Raw genomic sequence first — 14,296 nt, forward strand, 5'->3', positions numbered from 1 at the left:
ATATTGTAAAGCTCAAGAGTTTGTTTGTTTGTAATAACGCGCTAATCTCGGGAACTACTGGTCCGATTTGAAAAATTCTTTCGGTGTTAGATAGCCCATTTATCGAGGAAGGTTATAGGCAATATATTAGAGCGAGTGAAACCGCGGGGCACAGCTAATTATATATTAAAACCTTCCTCTTGAATCACTCTATTCCGAAGTTCTCAATGCGGCCAGTATATGTTTTTATATTAATTACTAGTGGTCCGCCCCGGCTTCGCTCGTGGTACATATTTCGCATTAAAAGGTAGCCTATGTCCTTTCTCGGGTATCAAAATATCTCCATACCAAATTTCATGCAAATTGGTTCAGTAGTTTAGGCGTGATTGAGTAACAGACATACAGACAGAGTTACTTTCGCATTTATAATATTAGTATGGATTTCTACAAAACTTAATTACAACAAATATTTTTATTTAATTGTTGTTTTTTAATTGTTTTTATTATTATTTTCAGGTGAACATAATCGGGCCGGCCACAGTGGGTGGAATTAAGCCTGGTTGCTTCAAAATTGGCAACACAGCCGGCATGATCGACAATATCATTGATAGCAAGTTGTATAGACCTGGCAGGTTAGTTGGAGCGTTTTTTGAGCGTTTTTTGGACGATTTTTGAGCGTTTTTTTTTTGCGTTTTTTGCGCGCCGTGAGGTTTAGTACTTATCGGACCCCCTGGGTACATATATAATTTTAAATGATTATTTAGATAATTAAAACCCAGACACAGAGCAAACATCTTCTATATTCTTCACACGAATATTTGCCCTGGGTGGGAATCGAACCCACTACCTGTGGCTTCGAAGGCAGGGTCACTACCAACTAAGCAAACTGGTCAGTCAAAATAATTATAACCACAATAAATGTAATCCTTTTGTATTTAGGAACTAGCGGTCCGCCCCGGCTTCGCCCGTGGTACATATTTACGTTTTCTCTACATAAGAACCATCCTCGTACTTCAAGGAATATAATAAAAAAAGAATTATCGAAATCGGTTCAGCCGTTCTCGAGTTATGCGCTTACCAACACATTTTGCGATTCACTTTATATATTATAGATGACTGGCAGAAATCGCCACAGCGATAAGACCGCCCTCTGTACGTGAATTGCTCTTTTTTTTGTAATTCTGTATTTAGTGTGCAGTAAAGAATTTTCCATTCATTCATTCTATAAATAACTAGCGGTTCGCCCTGGCTTCGCCCGTGGTACCTACATGTTTGTGTTTTTTTCATAAAAACTATCCTATCTCTCAAGTTGGATTGAACTGCACATGGTGTGCGAATTTTATTATAATCGGTTAAGTGGTTTAGGAGTACATTGAGGACAAACATTGTGACACGAGGTTTATATTATTATATTTTAATTACTTTTTGTTCACAGCGTGGCCTACGTGTCCCGTTCCGGAGGTATGAGTAACGAACTGAACAACATTTTGTCGAAAAACGCGGACGGCGTTTGTGAAGGTGTCGCTATCGGCGGTGACAGGTATCCGGGGACCACGTTCATTGATCATCTGTTGAGGTGAGTTATTTATTTTGGAAAAAACTACAAAAAAAGAAACATTTTTTTTAGCTAAGTAATTTCGGTTTTTATTTATTGTTAACAAATATTCTTAAAAAAGATTTCTTCGTTTTTTTTTTGTATAATACTAGCGGCCCGCTCCGGCTTCGCCCGTGCTACATATTTATGTTTTTTTTTCTCCATAAGAACCATCCTCGTACTTCAAGGAATATAATAATAATAAAAAAAATTATCGAAATCGGTCCACCCGTTCACGCGTGATGCCGTGACCAAGGAAAACGGGTTTCATTTTTATATAATATGTATATTGTATATGTAGATTATGATTGGAAAAATGTGAAATGGAGGGTTGGTTGTTATTTTAAATGTATTTTTCTTTATGAGTAATGTTTTTTATGCGATGACTGTAACAGTGAACGTTAATCGATACCAAAAAATAAATTATTTTTATGGTGATTGAATAAGGAAATAAATATGTACATAGTATTCTGAATTAAACTTAATACATATTAAAGTTTAATAATAACCAAAAATACATTTTGAAGGGAACATTCTGAACAAAATGTTCATGTTATTTTACGCATTTTGCAATATCTTCCGCTATCTATACTAATATTAAAAAGCTGAAGATCTTGTTTGTTTAAACGTGTTAATCTCAGGAACTACTGGTCCGATTTGAAAAATTATTTCGGTGTTAGATAGCCAATTCATCGAGGAAGGCTATATATATCATCATGCTAAGACCAACAGGAGCGGAACACTGTGGGTTAAACCGCGGAGCGCAGCTAGTAATGAATAAATCGCGTTTAAATTCATTGGTAATTTATTAATAAACTAGCGGTCCGCCCCGGCTTCGCCCGTGGTACCTACATGTTTAAACTATCCTATCTCTCAAGTTGGATCGAACTACGCATGGTGTGCGAATTTCATTATAATTAGGAGTCTATTGAGGACGAACATTGTGACACGAGATTTATATATAGAAAGAAAGAAAGAAAGAAACATTTATTTATCAAGGACAGCACACACACACACACACACACACACACACACACACACACACACACACACACACACACACACACACACACACACACACACACACACACACACACACACACACACACACACACACACAGTACACACGTACATCGACATTAAAACAAAAAACATAAAAGTTAAATAAGAAAACACCACAACAAGAAATAATAACAACAAAAGAGGCAAACACTTAAATTAATAACATAAAAACACGAACAAAATAAAATAAAATAAAATGATAACTAACTATCAAGGTGTGTCATACGACCCTGACAAAAAGGAGACAGCTCAGCATATTATGCTGCATCGTTCAGGAATATTGGCAGCGCTGTTTTTCAGTGCCCCCCTTTATAATTAAGGCTTCGATTTATATATATTATAATAAATAATAAATTGAAACAGATTCGAAGCGGATCCGAACGTGAAGATGCTAGTGCTGCTCGGCGAAGTGGGCGGTGTGGAGGAGTACCACGTGTGCCGCGCGATACGGGACGGGCTCATCACCAAACCCATGGTCGCTTGGTGTATCGGCACTTGTTCCGGTGAGTGGTGGGGAGAAATAGTGGGGAAATGGGGAGAAATAGTGGGGAAATGGGGAGACATAGTGGGGAAATGGGGAGACATAGTGGGGAAATGGGGAGTAATAGTGGGGAAATGGGGTGAAATAGTGGGGAAATGGGGAGAAATAGTGGGGAAATGGGGAGAAATAGTGGGGAAATGGGGAGACATAGTGGGGAAATGGGAAGAAATAGCGGGGAAATGGGAAGAATTTTTTTTTATTTTTTTTATTTAGAGATTTTGAAGTGACAACGTCTTATAATTCGATAGAGCCGGCTGCACGCACGAAAAAACATGACTCATGCGGCGTTACCTCGCTTTGAGGCGTTCCGTGTGAGGTGTGGCTTGAAGGCATAGCATGCAATAGCGCAACCGTACAGTCCCCGAGTGACACGCGCCTTTTTTATTTTTTTATGGTACGACTAAATGTATTATATTTATTTTATTATTTAACAAATATTATTATGTCCGCAGACATGTTCACGTCCGAAGTACAGTTCGGTCACGCGGGTTCGCTCGCGGGCTCTGCGCTAGAAAAAGCAGCTGCTAAGAACGCGTCGCTCAAACAGTACGGCGTCACCGTGCCCGCGTCGTTCGACACGCTCGGTGACGCTGTGAGACAGGTTGGTGACGCTCGGTGACGTCATGAGTTTTATATAATTATGTTTTGATATTTTTGGTTGTATAAAGCTGAAGATTTTGTTTGTTTGAACGCGCTAATCTCGAGAACTACTGGTCCGATTTGAAAAATTCTTTCGGTGTTAGATAGCTCATTTATCGAGGAAGGCTATAGGCCATATATCATCATACTACGACCAACAGGAGTGAAACCGCATCAGCTAGTGCTTAATAACGGGGCTTGGGTTGCTCTTTTACAATATTCAAGTTTCATCACTGGCCGAGAAAGTTCATTAAGACGCCACTAGCCCATACAAAAGTACCTAGATAGTAAGTACTAGTGTACCCTAACACACAAAACTGAAAGAATAAATTCGATTGTTCTGCCGGGTCACGAGTGGCCGAGTTAGTGAAGCATCCGCTACAGATTGGCGTGAAAGGATGCGGGTTCGAGTCCCGCTGAGTGATCGAATTTTTTCTATCCATACTAATATTATAAATGCGAAAGTAACTCTGTCTGTCTGTCTCTTACTCAATCAGGCCTTAACTACTGAACCAATTTGCATGAAATTTGGTATATAGATATTTTGATATCCCAGAAAGGACATCTCTACAAGACTACTTTTTATCCCGGGAAAATGACGCAATCCCGGAAATCCCCGGGAACGGGAACTATGCGCGTTTTTCTTTGACTGCGCGGGCGAAGCCGCGGGTGGAAAGATAGTTCTTTATAAATTATGTTAATCAAGAAATTATTGATTTTGCAAGATATTAATTACAAAAACAAATATTTTTGAAATTTTCGCTACAAATAAAATAATTTTACATTAACAGGTGTACGACAAATTGGTGAAGGAGGGAAAAATTATCGTCAAAGAGGAGGTCGAGCCTCCGAAAGTGCCGATGGACTACGACTGGGCCAGGGTGAGTAAACTAGTATAGAAATAATACCCCACGCCCTGAAGTGGGGTATGGGGCAGATGCATTATACATATTTTGTTTCACGAGTCGATTTTATTAGTAGAAAAAAAATATACCGGCCGCATTGATAAACTCCTCCTTTTTTTGAAGTCGGTTAAAAAGTGTTCGCTTTGTCTTTGTTGGTGTGCGAAATTATGTACAATATCTACGTAATATACTAATATTATAAAGCTGAAGAGTTTGTTTGTTTGAACGCGCTAATCTCAGGAACTACTGGACAGATTTGAAAATTCTTTCGGTGTTAGATAGCGCTTTTATCCAGGAAGGCTATAGGCTATATATAAGCACCCTAAGATCAACAGCAGCGAAGCCACGCGGTTGAAACCGAGCGGCACAGCTAGTCATAAATAAATCTCAATAAGATCAATATTCCATAAAATGGTGTACTTGTGTATGTGTACTATTTATTTATTGTTTTACTGAACCCACATAAAAATACAAATAAAATGTCCGAGCGGCCTTGAATGAAACTTTCATTGATATAAAAATTTAAAGTAATGGAAATAAGTACTTAAATTAGCAACTATTATTGTGTGTCGTTTTTATATATATGTTTTACTTTGCCTAAATGCTCATTCATATAGCAAAGATTTGCTCCGGACAATTTTTAACCGCAACTGTCGATCTAGTTCATTTTTGTCACTGTTTTTACTATTATAATACATTATTTTTTCTATTTTCTTCACAGAAACTCGGTCTGATCCGCAAACCGGCCGCGTTTATAAGCACAATATGCGACGAGCGTGGCCAAGAGCTGAGCTACTGCGGTGTGCCGATCAGCCAAGTGCTCGAGCGGCAGTTGGGCGTCGGCGGCACTATCAGCTTACTGTGGTGAGTTCAATAGGACAAGTGATAACTGCGTTAAAAACAACCGACTTCAAACTTGCACTTGCAACATTTACAAATACAGACAAAAATGCTCATAAAACAAAAACTACTGGGCCTATCCGAATAAAATTGTTATAGGACCAATTCGACGCCATCCCGCATCGAACAAAAAAAGAATCACGTAAATCGGTTCAGAAACCTCGGAGTAATCGGTGTACATACATAAAAAAAAAACAACATACCGGCCGAATTGATAACCTCCTCCTTTTTTTTTGAAGTCGGTTAAAAACCACAACAGGACCAGAAAAGTAAAAAATTATTAAATTACACACTAGCTGCGCCCCGCGGTTTTACCCTCAGTGCTCCGCTCCTGTTGGTCTTAGCGAGATATAGCCTTCCTTTATAAATGTGCTATCTGACACCGAAAGAATTTTTCCAGTAGTTCCCGAGATTAGCGCGTCAAACAAACAAACAAACTCTTCAGCTTTATAATATTAGCATCTAAGTATAGATTACTTGTGAATTGAACCTTGGACCATTATAAAAACGACGTGTGTCACTCGGGGACTGTACGGTTGCGCTATTGCATGCTATGCCTTCAAGCCACACCTCCGCCCGTCGGAGTGGGGAGCGTGAGGTTTTTTCGTTACGGAATTTCTCGATTCGGTCCCCGCGCTCAAGGCCCGCGATAGAAGCTATGCAACAGCTTAATAAGACATTTATTGATAACAAAAGAAAAACCACAACGAACCAGAAAAGTAAAAAATTGATAAATTACACACTAGCTGCGCTCAGTGCTCCGCTCCTGTTGGTCTTAGCGAGATATAGCCTTATAGTCTTCCTCGATAAATTGGCTATCTGACACTGAATTAATTTTTCCAGTAGTTCCCGAGATTAGCGCGTTCAAACAAACAAACAAACTACGGGTCCGATTTGAAAAATTCTTTCGGTGTTAGATAGCCCATTTATCGAGGAAGCTACGCTACGCTAAGACCAAAAAGGAGTGGAGCCACGGGGGTGAAACCGCGCGGAGCAGCTAGTATAGATCACTTATGAATTGAACCTTGCACCGTTATAATTACGTCTAATTAATTTTTCCAGGTTCCAACGCGAACTGCCCGAGTGGGCCTGCAAGTTCTTCGAGCTAGTTCTCATAGTGACAGCTGACCACGGACCGGCTGTGTCCGGGGCCCACAACACTATGGTCACCGCTCGGGCCGGCAAGGATCTCATCTCGTCTGTTGTCTCTGGCCTGCTGACCATCGTGAGTGACCACTGACCATAGACTAGACTGACCATAGACTAGACTGACCATAGACTAGACTGACCATAGACTAGACTGACCATAGACTAGACTGACCATAGACGTGACACAGAGCATAAACTAAACTATACTAGCTCATAGACTGGAAAAAAGCAAAGCAGAGATTTTAGAATAACATGACATTTGAGCACACGTGTCAGAAGTGAAACTTCGTTGGCAAGATTCAAAATCGTCGGCTTACTCCATAACGTGATGTTTTTCATGACGCGTCGTTGAAATGTTAATCTCAACGTACCTAAAGAAGTTTCACTTCAAAATGGTGGAATTGCTCGGGCCACTTTCTAGTTTTACGCTTAGCAACATATTTGGCGATATATTTTTATTATATTAAAAAATAAAACAAAAAAAAGACAGTGCCGGCAGAAGTGAAAACTTGATTATTAACGTTGAGTTCTCTCCATCCGTCTTACGCTTTTTCGATCAGGGTCACGTGTCCTGACGCGAGTTTAAGATTTTATACCCATTACAGAAAAAGTGCTCAACGCCGCTAAAGAAGTTTTCACTTCCTTCAATAAACTTAGATTACTTAGGGCCGATTTTTCAATCCTTAGTTAAAACTTATTCATCGAATATCGTATTAAACAACCATTTTAAAAATGTGTTACTTGCTCACTATTTGACAGTTTTTAGGTGACATCTGTATATTATTGTGTAATACTTTATTGGACGGATAAGATTTAACCAAGGATTGAAAAATCAGCACTTAGTCACATATAACTGAAAGAATAGAATAAATTCAATCGCTCTGGCGATGCGGGTTCGAATCCCTCCTCGTGATCGATTTTTTTTTCTATTCTTTATAAATTTATAAAAATAAACTTTTTTTAACACGCTTTTATTAGTTATAATATTGTATAGACTAGCTTCCGCCCACGACTTTGTACGTGCATCCCCGCAAACTGTTGGCGATTTTATTATTTATTCTTAAACTTAGTTGCTCTATTAATGTGGCTATTTTATGACATAACTAGTTGCTTCTCAGAAGATGCACATCTCTGTGTATGACATTATTTAAATAAAAAATTTCTAGTACTTCAAATCGTTCTTAATTATATGACCACAACTATATATAGATTTATAATTTATATGTTTGTCGTTTCCCCAGGGAGATCGTTTCGGCGGTGCGCTAGACCGGGCCGCGTTGGATTTCTGCGCCGCGTACGACAAGGGACAACACCCGCAGGAGTTTGTCAACGAGAAGCGGGCTAAAGGGGAACTTATTATGGGCATTGGACATAGGTATGTGTTCAATGTTTAGCTTTATGACATTCAAATGTGAATTGAAATTCAAATTATTCATTTCTTTCATTTACTTTTTAGTTTTTAAACTAATTTGTGCTTGGATGACTCCTAGTAAGTTAATAAAATGCTTGTGTCAGGAGGTATATAAAAGACTAGAGGAAAACCCGCATAGTTCCCGTTCCCGTGGGATTTCCGGGATAAAACCTATCCTATGTGTTAATCCAAGGTGTGCTAAATTTCATTATCGGTTGAGTAATTTATGCGTGAAAACCATACATATATACATATACATACATACATACATACATAGTAACCTTTTCTCTTTATAATATTATATAGTATAGATAAATTTAAATAAATCGAGTACGATATAGTTTGTTATAATGTTGGTTGAGACCGTTTAATCATCTCAATAGATGGCGCGGGGTGTCCTTTAGACACATAAAAATTGTAAGTACAAAAAATTTGATTGGCCTAGCGGGATCACGAGTAGCCGAGAGAAAAGGCTAAAAAGACGTGGGTTCAAATCCCGCCTCGTGATCGAAAGTTATGTCTATTATTAAAAAAAATTGTAGTATTTATCAGTGATGTTCTACAATACCACCAAGTTTATTTACAATATCATTTTGCCCACATAAAAAAAAAAAGTAGATTTCACAATGTACTTTGCGAACATTCCTAAAGCGTCACTTTTTAAATATTTTTTTATATTTATTCTAACATAATTCCCTCCAATTCCAGAGTCAAATCGATAAACAACCCGGACTCCCGAGTCCGCGAACTCAAGGCCTACGTGACAGCCCGTTGGCCCGCGTGGCCCGTCACTAGATACGCGTTGGACGTTGAAGCGATAACAACACGCAAGAAGCCCAACCTCATACTGAACGTGGACGGAATAGTTGCAGCGGCCATGGTCGACCTGTTCCGGCACTGCCAGCTGTTCTCGCAGTGAGTATTGACAGACAGACACACCGTACAATATATTGTACACCATAGAGACGATAACAACACGCAAGAAGCCCAACCTCATACTGAACGTGAAGGGAATAGTTGCAGCGGCCATGGTCGACCTGTTCCGGCACTGCCAGCTGTTCTCGCAGTGAGTATTGTCAGACAGACACACCGTACAATATATTGTGCACCAAAGTTAGATAACAACACGCAAGAAGCCCAACCTCACACTGAACGTGGACGGAATAGTTGCAGCGGCCATGGTCGACCTGTTTTCCGGCACTGCCAGCTGTTCGCGCAGTGAGTATTTACACACAGACAGAACTGTGCAATAGATTGTACACCATAGATACGATAACAACACGCATGCCCAACCTCATACTGAACGTGGACGGAATAGCTGCAGCGGCCAGCGTCCTGGTGAGAACTGATACACAGACAGACAGACAGACACATACTATAGCATAGATACAACACTACAATATACAGGTACTCTCTATTTGACGTATATAATTTGTCATTTAACGAGCGAATATTATGCCCGAATGATTTATCCAGAAGTTGTGAAATTCACCATAATAAAGGATTTTTTCCAGTAAATTTGAGAAAAATTTGATCACCAAGCGAGATTCGAACCCGCGTCTTTTTGTCATAACAATGCATACTTTTAAAAAAATTCAATAAAAAAGTGTTTCAATACTATAAAACTAATTAATTAAATGTATTTTCAGGGAGGAGGGCAACAACTACATACAAATGGGCTCCATAAACGCGCTATTCGTGCTCGGTCGTACTATCGGTCTGATCGGCCATTATCTCGACCAGAAGCGGATGAAACAACCCCTTTACAGACACCCTTGGGACGATATCACGTACATGTCCCCTTTGAACTAAATATATCACATGAGTGCATATATAGTACATGGATAAAGATTTATCAACTAGGAACGTAAACTCAAACTCAAACATTTATTTATTCAATTAGACTTCTTTTAGAATCACTTTTGAATTGTCATTTTAACATTTACGTGGGCACGTTCTTACCTAATTTGGTACAGAAACAACAATATAAATTCAAAAAAAAATTGTTTAGTTACATATTCTTTTGGTGATTTAATCATAAATATAGTTTTTTATAGCATCTTATTGATATAAATAACCGCGTTCTTTTCATAAATACCTACAAAAACTTGCAATGACAAAATGACATTGTTTTTAACGTGTCTTGTACTTTTAATATTGGAACCGATTTGTATGAAGCTTTGTCTCTGTACTATATATTTACTCAAATGGTTCTAAAGTAATACGACGTAGTTCCGACGTTCGCCGCTAGATGGCGCTGTAATAAAAAAAATGTGTATTTCGAATATTTTTTGTCTGGTGCTTTTTTTATAGTAACAAATATTATGTACTTTTAACTTGACACTGGCAAATACTTTTGCATTTTAAGAAAAAGAAAACTTTAAATTTGGTAGTTATTTTTATTGTAATTTTATACAGCGCCATCTGTTCGCGAAGTTGGAACAACATACTATAGTATAAAGTAAAAATATTTTGGGGAATATTTAATGTATAAATGCACTTAATTTCGCTACAATTCAAATACAATATAATTCTATATTATATACTGTTGTAACATTTCTCGGAAAGTAAAAATTTGTGTGAAAATATTGCATTCTCTAACATTCCTTACCTTTCGTCGCGGCCACGAACATTCCTTTGAATTGTAGCGAGTACAGATTACTAAGAATTTTTGACAGATAAAAAAAAATATTTTTTGATAGTTGACGTTTCGTTTTTTTTTTAATATAGATAATATTGTGGTTAAGACACTTGACATTTTAGTTATAGATTAAAAAAATATATGTAATGATGTAGTTAAATTTAAGCTATGTATGGGCTGGCGGGTTTTGCGTACCTCAAAATATAGAACGCTCATTTATTTATTTAAATGCAAAATTTATCTAATGTCGTGCGCTGTTTACGAAACTTAGGTTTTATATAAATTTAAAAAATTAAAAAAATACGTGCACAAAATATATTTAGAAATTACACTTAGATGCGTTCTCATAAAAGTTTAAAAATGAGTACATAAATGTAATTTTTTTTTCATAAGCAAAATACATCGAAGTTGTTTTTAATTGTTTGTTCGTAATAAATCTAATCTAAAAATTGAAACATTCGAAACTGTTTTTTTTTTATGTTTGACATTTCATTTGCCGCCAAAATTGACGAATAAAAAATATATATAAAAAATATATGGACGCTTTTCATACATTATTCGATTCGTATTTATAGTAATCTCAGTAATGGCCGTCATAATAGTTAATTTTATTTAGAATGCATATTATAATAATATGACGTCGAGGTAGTTGTAAGTCGTACCTTGTTTAATCTTTAATTTATTGGTATATTTGTGAAAATGGTTGGTAGGTATATGTGTAAATATTGGATTTGTCAATTTAATTTGAATATATTTTTATTTGCTGTATTTTGTGTTTTATTTCACCCTTTTTATCACTGACAAAATGTTTGATATCTTTGTCACTTTTTTTTTAATGTAAACGAGACAGAATTACCTAAACTATAAAGCTGAACACTGAACTGTTTTTTGTTTGATTGTTTGCTTGAAAGAGCTAATCTCAGGAACTACAGATTCGATTTGAAAAATTATTTCACTGTTAGATAGTTCATTTATTGAGGAAAGCTATAGGCTATATATTATCATCACGCTAAGACCAACAGGAGCGGAGCAATGCGGGTAAAACCGCGGGGCACGGCTAGTTACTACTTAGTTATTTAGCACAATAAACACAATCTATATTTTTCCTTTTATTTTGTTGTTTTTTAATGGCATTTATTAAGATTTGCTAACAATTGCTGCCCGCATTTTACATGTTGCAAAATATCGCAAAATCATTCACAAACATATAATTTAGATTTTCCTTATCACATTCCTAAAATCAATCATATAGAATCATGACAAGGATAAAAAAGTAGCTGTCGCTGTCTGTCCCTGTGTATGAATTACAGAACGTATTTTAATGCTCAAAAGACAAACCAATTCTCAATTCAAAAACAGGCTCATTTGAATCAATTTCAATCAGAGAAAGTACTACCGGAGGTTGAACAAAATTATCCTCATGGATGATGTATGTATAGTGTGTCCGGAATGAAAGTAGATTTGCTGATAAAATTAAAAAAATGTTGGTGTATTTCATAGATTCTTGTTTCACCGCATGCTGATTACGGACGCAGCTAGAAGGGTATTCAATTTTACATTTTGAATCAATTGTGTCTCGTTTGTATGTTCTATCCAACACAAAGAGTAAAGTAATATAAGGGGATCCAACAGTATAAGATACAATGGGATTCATATCGTCTTTTGTACAATGATCCCTAAATAAATAGAGAAAAAAACATCTCTGTAACACTCTATAACTCGATCCACGCCATCTATCGACACTTTGATACAAATTTCCATGATTCATTTTTTGAACCTCTAACAGCAACGGTGACTTTTACAGGGACAGCGAAATGGGTTGCACCAGCCACAGGCACCAGCGTATTTTTTAGCATAGTTAAAGTTACCAATACCAAAGTCTAAGTGATATCTCATTTTATATTCGACCTCGCTTTATAAATGGACTAATAGTAAAATAATGTTTCAAATCGGAACCGAGGTTTCTGAGATTATCGCATTCAAGCAAACAAACTCTTCATAATATTATAAAACATAGTTCTCTGCCGCGTATGACTGTTCGCGATGGACTCAAAAACTACTGCATAGATTCATTGTTTTCACTTATGGATAATGTCGTTACATAACGTTAGGTAGGTATATAATTGATTGTTTTAGCAACGCGGGCCAGTTTCATAATGTTTTGCATAGCATCACAGAGCAAATAATATAAATTGGCTTCAAAGAAAATCATGCCCCGTGCAGCTTACGCCCACAAAATTGAAGACACAGGATTAGTTTGGATAAAATGAAACAAAATCATATTATGTAAAATGTTTTATTATCAATTTACAAATAAAACAAAAATCAACCTCTTTTTTTCTCATAATATACTATCTAAGTATATGACGAGTTTACATTTAATTTCGCCACCTATGTAATTAAAAATTATATTTGAAGTGAAACTTCTTTATCGGGGTTGGAAAAAAATTTAGTGTAACATTTTTTCGTTACGCGTGACATTTTTCCGTTACGCGCCATCCCTTTACTTATCCCTACCACGCGTGATTCGACGTATTTCTGCAAAGTTGCATATAGTAAATTATTTTTTGAAAGTTAAGGTCATAAAGAAGTTTCACTTCTTTCGTGTGTACACTAGTACACGCACACATTTTTTATTTTAGAGATACTGTAATCCTGGTTATTTTGATGAGTTTTTTTCTCTAATAAGATATTAATTAGTTACTTATAACAATGACTTCAAGTACGTATAAAAATACAATTTTTTAAGACTTACTGTGTATCTTTTTGTGTCGCAAATTTAAATGTAAACTCAATTATAAATTATAATCACATTTTTTATATAGTTACAAGTATTTACATAATAGGGTGCTTTTCCACCAATAATGTGCGAGGATGCGTAGCGAGGAATGTGTTTATAAATTGCCAATACTATGATATACAGTGTGTAATCGTTAAGTGTGCACAGGCGATTATTCCGTAACTATTGCAGATATCAAAAAACTTTAAACTGTTATCGAAAGTACTTAACCTAATGAGTAAAATGGCCGTAAAAATTTCTAAAAAATAAAACGAGAAATGTCCTAAAATGTTACATTAAACGCTCCCATACAATTTATTTCCCATACATTTTGTATTCATAGCAGATTTTCGAAGTGACGCTCCTCGTTGTATTGCACAATGAGGAGCTCTATTTACAGTTTCTAAAAACTTTCCTTCAAATTTGCGAAGTAATTAAAGCAGAAAACCAAAAAAAGAAATAAAAAGCTAAAATCTTTCATATTAAATGTTCATGGGATATTCATATCTCATACTAAATGTATGGGAAGGTCTGAAGTTATTTTTTTAGATATTTCTCGTTTTATTTTTAAAAATGTATTATTTTACTCATTAGGTTAAGTACTTTCGATATCAGTTTAAAGTTTTTTGATATCTGCAATAGTTACGGAATAATCGCTTGTGCACACTTAACGATTACACCCTGTATAAAATTTAT

At 36.5% G+C, this 14,296-nt stretch overlaps 1 protein-coding gene across 3 annotated transcripts in view; it reads left to right on the forward strand.

Annotated features, from left to right (window-relative positions):
* LOC123702223 (ATP-citrate synthase) overlaps positions 1 to 11,589 on the forward strand; it is a 92,017-nt gene extending 80,428 nt beyond the window's left edge. For 2 of the 3 annotated variants that reach the window (XM_045649909.1, XM_045649908.1), the window contains exons 15-24: positions 496 to 611; positions 1,415 to 1,555; positions 2,999 to 3,138; positions 3,629 to 3,777; positions 4,607 to 4,696; positions 5,442 to 5,584; positions 6,683 to 6,845; positions 8,011 to 8,144; positions 8,889 to 9,095; positions 9,830 to 11,589. In XM_045649909.1, the coding sequence (XP_045505865.1) occupies positions 496 to 611; positions 1,415 to 1,555; positions 2,999 to 3,138; positions 3,629 to 3,777; positions 4,607 to 4,696; positions 5,442 to 5,584; positions 6,683 to 6,845; positions 8,011 to 8,144; positions 8,889 to 9,095; positions 9,830 to 9,992 (1,446 nt within the window). In that variant the 3' untranslated portion in view covers positions 9,993 to 11,589. Of the gene's footprint in view, positions 1 to 495; positions 612 to 1,414; positions 1,556 to 2,998; positions 3,139 to 3,628; positions 3,778 to 4,606; positions 4,697 to 5,441; positions 5,585 to 6,682; positions 6,846 to 8,010; positions 8,145 to 8,888; positions 9,096 to 9,211; positions 9,247 to 9,829 lie in introns of all 3 variants that reach the window. The other variant, XM_045649910.1, reaches the window with a different exon arrangement.
* The last annotated feature ends 2,707 nt before the right edge of the window (positions 11,590 to 14,296 follow it).

The sequence above is a fragment of the Colias croceus genome, chromosome 23 (assembly GCF_905220415.1).
Source record: "Colias croceus chromosome 23, ilColCroc2.1".
Classification (NCBI taxonomy): Eukaryota; Metazoa; Arthropoda; class Insecta; order Lepidoptera; family Pieridae; genus Colias; species Colias croceus.